The sequence below is a fragment of the Aptenodytes forsteri genome, unplaced genomic scaffold (genome assembly GCF_000699145.1).
Source record: "Aptenodytes forsteri isolate BGI_AS27 unplaced genomic scaffold, ASM69914v1 Scaffold299, whole genome shotgun sequence".
Classification (NCBI taxonomy): Eukaryota; Metazoa; Chordata; class Aves; order Sphenisciformes; family Spheniscidae; genus Aptenodytes; species Aptenodytes forsteri.
Window position 1 is genome coordinate 16,460 of NW_008794154.1, and position 15,200 is coordinate 31,659.

General features: G+C 38.7%; 1 protein-coding gene across 1 annotated transcript in view; it reads left to right on the forward strand.

Moving 5' to 3' along the window:
- Nucleotides 1-14,949, forward strand: part of SI (sucrase-isomaltase) — a gene marked incomplete at its 5' end in the record, with an annotated part of 31,270 nt that extends 16,321 nt beyond the window's left edge. The window contains 13 exons of the mRNA XM_019471961.1: nt 40-124; nt 1,056-1,194; nt 5,176-5,309; nt 5,733-5,767; nt 5,859-5,975; nt 7,228-7,376; nt 8,364-8,448; nt 8,544-8,600; nt 9,274-9,398; nt 9,684-9,772; nt 11,256-11,305; nt 13,449-13,637; nt 14,887-14,949. Of these exons, the coding sequence (XP_019327506.1) occupies nt 40-124; nt 1,056-1,194; nt 5,176-5,309; nt 5,733-5,767; nt 5,859-5,975; nt 7,228-7,376; nt 8,364-8,448; nt 8,544-8,600; nt 9,274-9,398; nt 9,684-9,772; nt 11,256-11,305; nt 13,449-13,637; nt 14,887-14,949 (1,317 nt within the window). The remainder of the gene's footprint in view (nt 1-39; nt 125-1,055; nt 1,195-5,175; nt 5,310-5,732; nt 5,768-5,858; nt 5,976-7,227; nt 7,377-8,363; nt 8,449-8,543; nt 8,601-9,273; nt 9,399-9,683; nt 9,773-11,255; nt 11,306-13,448; nt 13,638-14,886) is intronic.
- Nucleotides 14,950-15,200: the final 251 nt, after the last annotated feature.

Genomic DNA, 15,200 nt, shown 5'->3' on the forward strand with positions numbered 1-15,200 from the left:
TTGAAGCAAATACAGTCAGGTTTTGCTCTATGTTTTTAGGACATGAATGAACCAGCAGCTTTTCTGAATGGTGCCATTGATGGTTGTAGAAATGACCTCCTAAATATGCCACCATATATACCTCGTAAGTCTGATCACTCCTTAAAACAGTTTTAGGTCATTCTGGTTACTACGTAATTTCTTATATGGTATATGTGGTGTAAATGCCTAAAGTTAGGTATATAAAACCACAACTCATACCTGAAAGTGGCCCTTTTTTTCTGAGATTATGGGCACATGTCAACCCCATCTGTTTCAGTGGGAGCAGTAACTGCATGGCACTTTTTAAAAATAAAGTTATTTTCAGCTACTTGCCTGCATATGGATTTTGATACCTATTTTATATCTAGGTGCTTTCCTTTAGGCATGGTAGAGAACGTAGTTCTCTGTTTTGCAGTTTTCTCAGACAAATAATGCAATTAATTAAAAATTTAGAAAATATCCTTGTGTCTCCTCTCATTAACATTTATCTATACAGTCAAATACTTGAAATACTTAGCTTTCTTAGCTTGGCTTTACTTAAGTACTGGTGTAAAGTAGTACTAAGTAGTAATTACTTATTAATGGTTTATTAGCATACTCATGTTGCTTACTGTTCTCTTCAGTTATTATGAATAGTTTCTCAGGAATTGTCAGGAAGTTAATATTCAGACACAGACCATACCCCCCACCCCACCATTTTTCTGTTTGTACGGATGATGCGACAGTGTTTACAAAGATTTGCAATATCTTCTGAATTTGGATATACTGTTTACTCTTTGAGCCTCTTCACTAAGAGCATCTGTAACTGAGATCTTAAAACACTTACAGACCCAGATGTCTACATAGGAATATTAGAAATATTCTATTTCAGAAAACTGGAAATATTATTTTTATAATTATAAATAAATAAATGACAGTATGTATAACTAAAAGAGCATGAATGCCAAAGAGATTATGAAAATTAAGAAAAAGTAACTCAAATAATTATTGAATGTTCATTATTAAAAAATAAATATTTTTTTCCCTTTCATTAGATTTGGGATACCGTTCAGATGGATTAACTGTCAAAACTCCATGCATGGAAGGTCAACAATATCTTCCAGACGGTACCCCTGTTAGACACTACGATGTCCACAGTCTTTATGGATGGTCACAAACAAAACCTACACTAGAGTAAGTGAAGTTTGCATTACTTTCTTGTTGTCTTCAAAATCTGTAGCAAATGAATATTCTGTGTCTGCATTCTTATGGCCAAAACTTTCATCAGTTTATTTAACAAGCCTGAGATATCTTTCTTTTCATTCTAATATCTTCAATTCTTCAGTTCAGTTAGAAGCGGAGTTCTGATGTTCAGAAGTTCGAGCAGCAGTGCTATAGCTCTTGCAGTTGGTATTATTTCAGTCACGTTACTGCTCAGTTAACACAGTGATCTCGCCTGCGGTGCAAGCAGGGCGGTATGAACCTGAGCTGCTGGAAAGGATGGGCAGGAGAAGGTGAGGTGGGTCTGTGCAGGTCCGAGCTGAAGCTGTGCTTCACTGCAATAAATACCTTCTGCAACTGGAACTAGCTAGAAGAAAAAAAAACAGAACAGTTCAAGCATGTCTACACCTGCAGCTGCATCGCTGACTGTCTCGGGACAAGCAGGCAAAGTCTTTATTTTGAGTTTAGCAGCTTTAAAATCACTGGCCCTGAGCAGGCACAATTTTCAAGGTACCTTTTAAAGACAGTTAACCCACGTCTGATACTAAAGAATCTTCTTGCTCACCTAGCTGGGGAGCGATTCTTGCTATACCAGTTCTGAGGGCTTCATCCATATGAATGTTATGTTGTGCAAGCTTAATTGCTGACCTGCATTATGAAATAAGATGGCCATGGTGCTATTTCTCATACAGTTTAATTTGGATATAATTACTCGCCATCGAGCGTTTCCTTGTCCCAACACATTCAAGCACAACATGTTGCCTTTTCAGCAGAGGCTTCTATAATGAGACAGCCACCAAGGCTGTCCCGGGGCAATGCTCTGCATTGTAAACGAGAGCAGTCAGTCAAAAGACACCGCTCGAGTGTTCATTCACAGGGCAGAATGGAGAACAGGTCTGAACATTTTGATCAGCTGTTGGGAACAGTAATTACTCAGTGATAGTCTCAATAATTACTGTAATTAAAATATAAAATACTTTTTGTTTCTTGGTTTTGCTGGGATAGCCGGGTTTACTCCTAACATTGATATTGTTTTGGCCTTACGCTATACATCTAGTGAGGGAAAATGAATACAGTTTCTTAACAATGTTAATTTAAGAAGGGCTCGATTATGTCCTCTATTTAAAACAAATTTAGCAGTAGTGAAAAGGGGAAACAGTGACTTTTAAAATGCCAGCTGTGTGCATAAGGCTTTGCTCTTAAGAATGTACTTTCTCAGTTCCAAGGCAAACGTCGTTATCTGTTCCTTACTGAATAGTACCCCAGACTGCTTTCGATAACACCTGATCTAATGATAATATATCTGTGCTGTGTCATTTCCAATTCAACAAGTAAGCAAGGAAACAGTGTTCTTTATAGGTCTTAACGACCTTAAAGCCCTTGGTAACTTTGATATTACCATAAAGAAAGAAAATATCAAGGCTGCTTGAATTCTTGACTGAGTGGATGTTATATTTGGCAGCATGCCATGGCAGCGCTGCCAGTCAAGGCAGGAGTGAAATTGCTGACAGGACAGGAAGGAATGTCAGATACCTCTACTGTCAGACAAATCACATGCGATTTGGGCATTGTAAGTAGACAATAATTTAACACTAAGAGGAATCTTACCGTCGTTTCTGTGTTAAGTATGAACTGAAATGTAGGGAAATACTGTCTTCTGTTTTGAGAGGTACCGTAACAGAAATGGCTATGAAAAATTACACAGCTCATACAGATATTCTCACACTTGTAATTTATAGAAAAATGTGAGTTTAAAAAAAAATATATTTATGTGTGTATATATCTATCAGCTCCCAATTTATTCTTTGGTACTAACTGAAGGAGTAATTGTGCAACCGAAGACGTGTTGCAACAATAATTTATTCTAATACTAAACATCCAAACCAGAAGATCGCTTGCATGCAAAACTCACAAAAGCCTGTAACTTAAAAGTGAACAGCAATTTTTTATGCAGCAATGTAATTTCGGCTCTCCATGCGTTAGACAGAGGGAGCTTCTGGATATTGGCTTAACGCTATTTTTCCATAATGAGACTTTTGCATAGCCTTGAAAGCCAGAACCCTTCGTAGTGAATACAGTAACCATTTGGAGATGAATTCAGGCTTTGTGACATGGGTAATTGCTTTTCATGGACAAAGCTGTGGCTTAGTCCTGAAGCAGAGAACTGGCACCTCGAGTCAGCAAAACACTCAGGCCGTGCTCATCCTTGAGCAGTTCTGCGCATGACATACATACACTTTCTTTACATTTCAAATTTTATCTGCAATTTCCAAGGCATTGCAGAAGTAGGGTAAAGCAAGCAGAGGCTGAAAATGTTTGATAGTACGTTACAAAGAAATAGAAGATACTGGAAAACTTACTGTTTGTCTTGGAAGCAATAATTACAGCACATTAGTCTAGTTTAATTACCACGGTAATTTAAGTGACTTGTGTATTTTTGCTGTAATTATAGTGTCACTAAAGCTGCAAATCCTGTAGAAAAATAAATAAATAGTGCCTTATTGAAGCAGCTGTTTAGGCAATTATTGCGGAGCTAGCATTGGAGAGCAGTGCGATTTAATCAGTGTAGCTTTCTAACTAGTATTGCGGTTTAGTATTTTGCTGTAATGATTCACAGTACGTGTGCACAGCTGCAAAGGAATTATTTTAAGGAAGTGGAGCAGTAATGCATCCGTGCAGGTCACATAGCATAGAGCAACAGCATATGTTGCAAAGAACGGTGCTCATATCCTTGGCGGAGCAACTAGAAAGCATAAATTCCCCCCCAACTCCGCTAATTTTTTTTTTTTTTCCCTAAAGCTTACTTGGTTGCCTTTGCAGGTACTTTGTGGCAATGACCACAGCTTTATTTAAGAAAATTATTATTATTATTTATTTATTTGAGGTAATGGGGTTAATTGGTGAATCGATTCTCCACCCAGCTCATACACACCCACACCTCCAGGGCCTCAGGAGCTCTTCTCCTGAGTCATTGGCAAGCCAGTCTCCCTTCCCAATAGCAATGATCCTGAGCAAGGCCATAGGGTTTTAGTGCCAGAGCATCTTGAAAAGTCCATGACAGTCATTGCCTGGTGCTAGCTGTTTCCTTCTATCCCCCAAACCCAAGCACCTGTATGTTTCCTGCCCTGTAGGTTCTTGCCTCTAATCTGGGAAAGAGAAATAAGTCCCACAATCCTCCAAAGGTTACTAACCTCTGGTCGAAGTCTCTTCTGCTTATGAGGAAGCCAAATGTGATCAGACCAAGAGCTCAGCTAATGCCAAGGTAGTCACGCACATTGTTAGTAACTCCTTAGCTGTAAGGCCTGTTACCTGCCCTGAGCAGAAAACAGCTGGTTTAATATGTTTGCTTCTAGACAAATCCATGTTGGTCATTTCATATTGATATCATGTCACCCTCATGTTTCTGAAGTGACTACAGATCCATGACTTATTTTTTTGTTCCAATACCTTTTTGGCAACTAGAGTTATACTGACAGGTCCAATATTCCTGGCACCTTTATTTTCCCACTTATGATCTTTTTGGTATGAGTTTTGTTAAATTATTTTCAACTGTTGCTGCAATTTTTCAGGTAATTTAAGAAAGGAATGATGTACCCTGGAATATATCGTGGAGCCCTTAAGAAAATGTGCAAGTTGGGCTACATTCGTATTTTCACACACAGTAATTAGCCTGAGCTGGAAGTCTGTATTCTAGCACCTCCTTGTTTTGCCAGTTCTTTTTCCAGCTACAGGTTGGCCGACACTGTTGAGTTCCTGTGTATGTGTGAATCATAGTGAATTGCATAGTAAAAAGCACATCTGGATTGGATGTATGCATATTCATGCATAAAACAATGCTGCCTTTCGCTATGAAAATATAAGCCATTCTGTTTGTTTTCAAAGAGGATCTTATGTAATAAATTCTCATGTAATTTTTCTCATGTAATTTGTTTTTTTGTCTATTTTCAATGTCAGCGGTTTGCAGAATGCCACCAAGGAGCGTGGGATTGTTATCACCCGTTCCACATATCCCAGTAGCGGAAGATGGGCAGGACACTGGCTCGGTGATAACACTGCAGCTTGGGATCAGCTAGCTAAATCTGTTATTGGTATGTAGAAGGAAAAGGATCTGTATTCAATTTACTGTGTGCAGTTATTTCTTTTCCTTCATCTACTTGCTTTTAGTGGTTTTAGCTGAAATAAGCTCTTTAGTTCAGCAACAAGAATTTGTGGTCAATTCCTTTTTTACTTCTTCGCTTCTGCACCAGGTGCTGGGAGCTCTTTTATTCCCTTGGAACCAGCCACCTTCCTGCCCTGTGTCCTGCCACTCATTTCTTTCTTTGCTCTTGACCAACCAGCTCCCATCTCTTTCTGCAGCAGAAAAACATGACACATTAGAGAAATCGTGGGGTTTGTGTTTTGTTTTTTTATTTCTCATTCAGCATTACAGTATGTACTATCTATGTAACCAATAGCATACCAAAGAGGGAAAAACAAACCAGCTAGTAATGTTGAATTATTTTTCCTTTCAGGTATGATGGAGTTCAGTCTCTTTGGAATATCTTATGTAAGCTAATGAGTAATTACCTTACATTTAATTATCTTCATGCTGTACATGAATTTATAGTATTCCAGTCGGATCATTTTAAAAATTTCAGACAGGGGCTGATATCTGTGGCTTCTTCAAAGACTCGGAGTATCAGCTGTGTCTTCGCTGGATGCAATTGGGTGCGTTTTACCCATACTCAAGGAACCACAATGTGAAAGGAACAAGGGTGAGTCACAATTTTTTAACGGTTGTTAATGGCTGGGCCTTTGCAACACGCATGTAGAGACCAGCCAGAACACTGCACGAGCTGGCCTGCCTCAAAAAAAATACATTCCAAGCAAAATGGACAAGAAAAGAACACGCTTGGCTTTTTATCAAATAAATAATTGTTTTTACTTACATGCTAGCTCTGCCGTAACCCTCCCCCTCACCTGGGAGGTTTTATGACCACAGAGGGGCTGCTCTGGGATTTGGACCACTTGAAGGAAGCATATTCTAAGTTTGCTTTGACTGAATCAAACCCCTACATATTTTTCCCTGTATGCCATTTTTATTTAAACACACTACACCGGCCAGACTAAAATAGAGCGCTTCTATGGCAAACGCACTTAAGGGAGCAAAACTGACCTTGGTGCTCTCAGCCCTAATTGTCCATAATTATACAACAAATGGGAAAATGGAGCAGTGTAATAAGATTCTGGAGTACGACTTGGCAATTTCGTTGCTTTGCACATTTGCCATCATCAGATATTGTATTTCTTTAAAGAGTAAAGGAAAATAATTGCCTAAATGTAGGTCTGTGCTGGCTAAGGACTATACTGTAGAAAGCTGTAAAACAAGATAACTGGAAAAATTAAAAAAAATGGAAACAGCACTTCTATTCCAGTTAAAGCTTCAGGTCTAGCAGAGTAGAGCTATTTATATGGCATATATCTAATGGCTTAAAGTCTCCTTTTCAAAAAATGTGTGCTTTATCTTGCAGCGACACACCTTCCGATAGGACTTTTAAAGCCTTTAAAAATGCAGATTCAGGGTTATCATGTTGCTTCCAGTCTTACCCAATTTGCCAAGGTATTGTTCAATACATTTAATAAAGATTGGAAGGCTCCCTGACATCAGTCATTAGTGCTTCGGTCTCTTCTTGCAAGTCTTGAGTGCTGCCCTGCAGAAAAGAGGGATAATAAATTATGTACACTGGGATATATCATGCCTTCAGGACACTTTGCATTAAACATTTTTTACAGTACTCCCGCCGGGTTTTCCTCACCTTCCCTATTTCTAGTTCCCCTCTTAGGGCTGACAGTGATATCTACTGTTTTTAGTGTCACTTACTCCTTAATTGAAGAATAAATAAATGAAAGTGCTCTAGTTCGGAGGAGAAATTTCCTCAGCTTTGTCTTGCTGTGTTGATTTTTTTTTTTTTAGGTTTTCTGAACGAAACAATCCAGCTTGACTAACAACGGTCTCTTCTCTTTCAGAGGCAAGATCCTGTTTCCTGGAACTCAACATTTGAGGAGATTTCCCGGAATGTGCTGAATATAAGATACACCCTGTTACCCTATCTCTACACGTTAATGTATGACGCTCATGCCCATGGCAGCACTGTGATCCGCCCCATACTCCATGAGTAAGTGCGGCTCCTTTGCTCTCCTTATCAGGAATTTCCACTAAAAATTCTGTAGTTACACCCCTCCTGACAATAAAGTTTTCTCTTAGTTACAGCAATTGTTATTTAAAAAAAAAAAAGCATGAGATTGAGAATGTGAGCTTTCAATATCAAGTCTCACTTGAACAGCACTAGTTCTCCATTTTTCACTATGCAAAATTGAACATTTGCTTCTCTAGGAGTAATATTTAAATTTTAAAGCTCACCTTTAACTTCTTTAGGGGCAAGCAACAAAATGCTGGGCATATGTAGAATCAAAAAAACAAATGTTGTAAAAAGAGCTGGACAAAAACTTTAAACAAAAAGAGGGAATTCTGTCACAAATCATGAGAGTTTTGCAGGGAAAAATGGCTTTTTTGTGTGTGTGTCCAAGCTGATATAGCAGATTTTTTAAAAAAATGTTGTTAGACACACAAAGCCTTCTTTGTTCCTTGTCAGGCGGGGCAGTACCTGCAAAAGCTTTAACTCATTCTCTTGTGGAGTTAGATGTGGTCTAGTATCTACATGTATGTCCTGGCTGAGGAACACAGAGTTGTTTGCATGTATTGACTTGCTTTTTTCAAAGCAACTGTCTAAGAAAAAAGTGGTGCAAATTAGAAAGTGGTTCCCAGTCTGTCCACTACCTAATTTTATTATTGCTAATACCGGCCAAACACAACAGACCTTCTGAGTTATGTGATCTAAATATACTGAAAAGCAAATGCAAAGAAATGGCAATAAAGCAAGCTAAGTAATAGCTTGCATTTCTCTAATGAGTTTCACATTAGGATCTTTATGCATTCTTGGCAAGCATTAATTGATCTATGAATTATTAACACTAGAATAAAGATGAGGAAATAGTAGATACTAGGAATAGTAGATTCAATTACCGACAAAAATATCTTAAAGAAGGAACACTTTGGAAAAGTTCAGCACCCAATGTCTAACCACTATTTCATTAACTTCCAGGTTTGTGGAAGACAGAACAACCTGGGAAATATATGAGCAGTTCCTTTGGGGACCTGCACTGCTCATCAGCCCTGTGATGCAACAGGTACGTTTTTAAGCACTTACGAATATATTAAAGTCACTTTAGCTAAACTTCACTTTTTGATTTAAGGTACCTAAAATGTGTATGTTTAATTCCAGAATGCTGTAACAGTGAATGCTTACTTACCCAATGCCCGCTGGTATGATTACTACACAGTAAGTCCTTTTAAAAGCTGTATTTTACATGTCTTCTTCAGAATGCTGTTCAGACAGCAGCAGGGTGTGCTGAGAGTGGTGGTGAGGTGTGAGCCCTCTCGCTCCCTTTTACAAACTTGCATTCAGTATCAGTTCTTATCAATATAACATCTACTTAGCTGATAAAAAAAACCCCACTTGATTCCTGTATAATAATGTATAATAACATGACCATAGTCAGGGTAAATTAAAAGGTGAAATAATACCTTTAATTTGAAGTCCTTCCATTGAATTTTTTTAACCCTCAAATGATATACATAATGTCTTTGTAAGGAATGCTGGAATAGAGAAAGACAAAACAGGTTTAGCCGCATCATCTTTCACAGCAGATAAGAAAAGTTCTGGTAACAGGAAGAGCAGGCATCAAAAATCACTTCATTAATCACAACTTCGTATTTCACCTGACTGGCTCCTTTGGTTCAGCTGCTGTCACCTACAGTCAAACCAGTCTTTTATAGATACAGAATTTCAGAGTTTTTCTCTTAAAAGCATTATGTAGTTACTCCTGCAGTAACAACTCCTGACTAATCTGTCTAGCAAAAGATGATAATTTCATTCTAAAAAAACCTGTGAAGTGAGAGCAATTCAGTAGAATAGAAGACTTTTTTTTTTTTTTTTTTTTTTTTGTAAATAGGATGAAGAGATTGGTTTTAGGGGACAATTCAAACTTTTACCAGCTCCTTTGGAACATATAAACCTGCATATTCGAGGCGGATACATCCTTGCTTGGCAAAGACCTGCTAATACAACTTTTTACAGGTAAGATTAACTGAAAATTTAAAATTTAGTTTTGCACAACTACCTATAAATACCACCAGTCCTCAGAGAAGATACACGCATGATAGCACGGGAGCTTTATGGCTGGTTTTTCTTTTTGTTTCCTCCTAATGGCCTCCTTTACATTTAATAGTATGGGCTTAGGAAGATGAGTATGGGAGATCAACTGAGCGGTATACAATGTTTCTAAAAAAAATTCTAACATTTGATAAATATGAACTGTGATTAGCTGAGGAAATTGAGGAAACATTATTCTGTTTTCCATAGCCGAAAAAACCCGATGGGACTCACTGTCGCTTTGAATGACACTCTGTTTGCAGAGGGACAGCTTTATTGGGATGATGGGGTTCACATTGGTATGTATGATGCTTCTTGCCTTCATAAAATTCTTTTTTGCTGCGAGGATGGTCGAACACTGCAACAGGTTGCCCAGAGAGGCTGTGGAGCCTCCACTCTCGGAGATACCCAAAGCCCAAATGAAAACAGGCAAAACAAAACCCAAGGATATGAACTGGGGCGAGATGAAACAAATTACAGCAGTCCTTGCAAAGCAAAAAATGCTCCGTAGCTGACTTACGAGCTTTTCTGTCTACAGTTGTCAAAGTGGAAACTCCAAGCTGTAAGAAACTGCATCGCTTAGCCACCGCTTTGCAAAAGAAGTGCTGGTGGTTGCTTCTGCCTTAGAAGTCCTCAGCGTAGCGTGGGGTGTTCGAGGAGGAGCAATAGGAGCAGGTGGAAATGATGGCGTCTGGCCAAAGCAATCACACCTCTGGAGGACATATCTGAACATGCCTTCAGAGACAAAACTCAAATTAAACCTTCAGATTAGCATTATAGTAAAATGATTTTTCCCGATTTAAACCGCATAATGCTATGATTTATAGAATTAATATGCTGTATAAATGAAATTGTACCCTGGACCTAAGGCAACAAAGATGACAAAGATTTGTTCTCAAACCTGTGGGAACCATAACCATAGATTACGGTGGGAAGCTTTAACTAATTTCCTCAACATTAATACATTTAAACCATCTTCAGATAAGCGATACTTAAATGTCATTTGTCCTTTCCATCCAGAGTGTATTACCTGTGTAATAACAATAAGCTATCACCCAAGATTACTGCAAGTAATGCAGAAAATGGTGTTAGTTTGCATAATGATGTGTAGGGAAGTTTGCAGGATGCTGTTAGCGTACTTTGAGGTGCTTCACATACACCACTGCCTGTTAGCACTGGGATTCAGAAACGATGGCTATGTTTATGGAAGTCTGATGATAAAGGAAATCAGCATAGATTACGAGGTGCAGCTCACCACGATGCCTGTGATCTGTTTTTGTTAGTGTAGAAAGGCAAGAACCTGCAATGCCCATGATTATCAGCGCTACTTTGAGAGCATTTAGTGCTGAGTAATAGGATTGATAAAACAGACAACAGTGATTTCAAGGAAGCATCAACATCTCTCGTGGTCATGTGTAACTGTACAGTGACTAGAGGTGGATGTGGGAAACGACTCCCATGCCTTCTTCAGTGAGAAACATTTTTCTCCTGCTGGTCTTAACACCCTTGATCTTCCTAATGCTGTTTGTTTGACTTCTTTTGTATCTTACCTCTAAAATGTTCTTATTTTGGCCTCATTTAAATAGCACGCAGTCCTATTAGAAAGTATTTTATGTCTAAAAGCATATGTCTTCTGGAAATACTGAACTTTATTTATGTATAGATAGACATGCCATATATTTGTGTATAGTGTATGGACACAATTATTGGACTGAAATTTTGGTAATGTGTTAACTAAGGTGAATACCGAATACATTTTATTTTATTCTTTCTTTTTAACAGATGCATATGAAGACGGTGTGTATCTGCTAATATCATTTACTGCTAATCGGGTATGTAACGTTATCTCACAGTTTCTGAATTATCATTTTAGGTGATTATTATTATATTTTTAACTATAGGTATTTTAATTTGGGACTTCAAAATGTCTAGATAACCCACCCTAACATTAATTTGTGCTCATGATCAAATAGACTCAAATAATGTGATTAAACTGTGTTAAGAACAAATTTAAGAATGATTCTGAAGTTACCAATTTCAGCATATTGTTAAATAGGCTGTACATTTATGGCATTGTAATTTCTAATATAATTCTGAACGTACAAGTTTATTTTATAAATTATTTCTATAAAGTGAAAGCACATACCAATGCAGAACATCTGAGGCATGTAGATGGGTCAGAACAGCTGTGCCAGGAAAAGCAGGCCTTGCTGGTGAAAAAGGAAGCTGGAGGGTGCACACAGGAATCTTTAAGGACAAAAAGCTTTGACCCTGGCTTACAGCTACAAAGAATTTGGGTTTCTTCTCAAGGATGGGCACCTAAAATTGTTCCGGATCCATTTTGTGAGTTCAGGGTCCTCCTTGCTGTTCTTTACCTTGTTGTTCAAGCTATATTGCTGCTCCAAGAAAAAAGAAAGAAAAGTTCACAGGGCCAGAAAGAGGGCATCTGTGTTAGTAGTGCATTTGCCTGTATTCACCGTAGAATGTATTTATGGTGTGCAATCTTAGTTCTGGGAGGAAGCAGCAGGATACACAGTCACTGGCAACCAGAAAAAGAAATCACTTTCTAAAACGACAACGGGGGGGGGGGGGGGGAGGATGTATTTGGTTATGAGTCATAAACTTGAGTCCCAGTCCTGGGATGTGTGCATTGACCCCCGTAAACGTATTCTATAGAAACCTCTCAGCATCCCGTAGGAGATGGTAGGTTTTGCTGCCGTGGCCATGCCGCTTTGCAAAGCCTGCGAGAAGCAGCTTGATGGGAAAGCAGAGAAAGCAGCTTAGTTCCAGCCATAGCTTTGCACAGCGGTGGTGCAGTCACTGCCTCAGTTCAGGATTGCTTTTTCTCTTTATTCTTCAACATAGAAAATCTGGCATGCATTCCTGGGTAACGAAGTCAATGAACAGGAGTGTTTATTTTAAGTACTGGCATTTCTAGGATGTTGGGTTTCAATTTTTATCATAACAAGTTGAATATCTGGAATTAAATTAGACTGTAATTTTATGGACTTTTGGTTTAAAAGAAATGCTTTTTTTATTGTAATGGAAAATACACTTTGTTATTTCATTAGTTTTCCAGGGTGCCAGAATGTGTTCTAATTTTATCCACACTGTTCTTTGTTCTCATGTAATTCTGTCTTTGTCAAATAATTTAATGTTAATTGCTAAGGAAGAGAAGTTTGTTTTGCTAATATTCAGTATTTGCAGTTGCAAGGAGATTATAAAATAAATGCACCTTTTCCTGTTCTTACAAAAAGTTGGCAAGGAAAAACCTAATTAAAGAGATCTTGCATCAACCAACAGTGAAAAATGCTCACACTAAAAGTAATACCTTCTAAGCACTAAATATGCAGAATTATATCATAGCACATTTGCATGGGATCACACTTGGGCTGTGAACCAGCAGGCACCATCTCTGGGCTGCTTAACATGGCATTCACTCTCTGGAGACCTACTGGACCTGGGTACACCCTAAAGAAACCGTGTGCCCATAATCTACTTAAAATCACAGCAACTGGAAATGAGAGGGGACCTGTGAGTGCTAAGGGAGATGATGGGGGTGGAGGAGCTGTTCTGGGAAGGCATAAAGCAGAGAAAGCAGAGCCTGGATCAGGCCTCATAGAAGCCAGGAGATGAAGCATAACTGCTGTTCCTGTGACAGTGGAGGAAGGGTTTGTCCATGCAGCACTTGCTGCCCATGTCAGGGGTTAAGAGCGTCTGGTTGCTTTGCTCCTCACATCTACCAGCTGACTGGCAATTAAAGACACAGCAGAGCCCAGCATCTAGCCAGATTAACAATGTGAAGAAAACTGAAGCCTTCAACCTTTGGAAAATAAGTAACAACATATAAGTATTTTTTAAAAAATATATTAAAAAAAAAAAGGAAGAGAGGAAAGCAAGTGAAAAGCTCAAGTGGACTTGTACCAGTCTAATGACAATCTTTGGTTTTTGGTTTTTTTTTACTTTTCCTTCCAGAATGTTTTAAATATCAGGGTTTTGCATCACGGTTACACTGATCCAAACAACTTAATGTTTACTGAAATCAAAGTCCTGGGGGTGCCCACCAGTGTTAAGCAGGTGACCGTATCGCAGAACAGCAAACAGAACAGCGCAGAACAGACAATTGCATTGTCTCACACCATGGACTACAATGATGCCAAGAAGGTGAGATGCCATTTGCAGGGTAATGCCACCTTCACAACTCCATATGTGCTCTTAAACCTTTGGAGATTCAGCTCTCAGCTGTAATACCATTTTAAAAATAATTTTCAGCAAGATACATAAGCTGCCAACAGGTAATGATTATATAATACACTGTTTAATATATAGTAAATATTGTGCAGTAAGTGTGGTAGAGCTTTTACGCATAGAAATTACTGCTGAGGAACCGAAACCTCTTCTGACAGTGGAAAAGTGGTGGATTTTGGTTTGTGCTTGGTTTCCACTTTTCCTAATAGCTTACTTGCAACTTGTGAGATTTGAAGGAAGAAAAAGCAACCAGAAGTATTTTCATACTCTCTACATGACCCTGTTGTTGTCAGTCTTGTCTGACAACATTTTCATTTCCCAGCCCTGTTTGCCTACCACCATTTCTTATTCTGTCACGTCATATTTGGGCTGCAGGCATTGCAGCATGAGGTTCCTACATGTACAAGTCAAATCCCACTTCTAAAGTTATCGGCATGGGTTTCCATCTGCATGGGTCGTGCCTGCCCAGGGCACTTCCCCCCTGCCACCTCCCCAGACAATCAAGCCAAGCACTCCTAAAGGCAGCTGAAAGAAGTGTGTATAACTGTATTGCCGTTCGAGACGGCACTCCTGTGGAGCATCCTTGAAATATGAACAGAACTGCTGAGGCGTTCAGTCTTGCCAGTTTTCTGGTAGAAGGAGACTGCCTAACCTCTTCTGTCACTGGGATCTTACTACCCTTCCTTTGAAATTCAGTATTCTGTTAAGTCTTACTTCTTCCTCTCTTTCATGGAAAGCCAGAACCGTATGAGTTCTGTACATAACCAAAAAGATGAGTTAAAAATGCAACAGAGAATGGAAGTATTTCCTTCTGCTGTTGGCTTTTTGATGGAAAAAAGGGAATTCATATGCACAGTTGAATTACAGTGTGTTCCAAGTTTTGCTGCCTTTTTAAAATTCCTTTCTTTCTTTTTTAAATAAAAGGAACCTCAGCTCTAAAAGGGCTTCTGAATGAAGGGAAGGGATCAGAGCCTCATGATCAGACATCCCAAATCTATGCTGGTTAAGCTATGTTTATGGTGATACAAACACAAAAGCGAAGGAAGAGGAATAAATTCTTGTAACCTAAAATGAGAAGGCACCATATTCTCTATCGAAGACAGACAAAGCAGTGGATCTTCAGGGCAGAGTTACTAACTGTTTGCTTTGTTTCATTTTCTCACAGCTCCTGACAATCACCAGGCTTCAACTTGAATTAGGCAAAGACTACACTGTGCAATGGAGCTAAGATGCCTGCCAAACAACATTGGCCATACCACTGAATTTTCTCATTGTTTTAGAACTATCTTTCAACCTTCATACTGCCTCTTTGGCATCTTAAAATACTTTTAATTATAAACATACTAGTACAGTCGATTCATATTAAGATATTATGTGTATAAAGCAGTCACGTTTCAGTACTGTTGAAGGTTACAAGGTCTCCATGCGATGCAAAATCTGTATTTTAAACAGTATGGCACATCAGTGTCACTTCGTCTT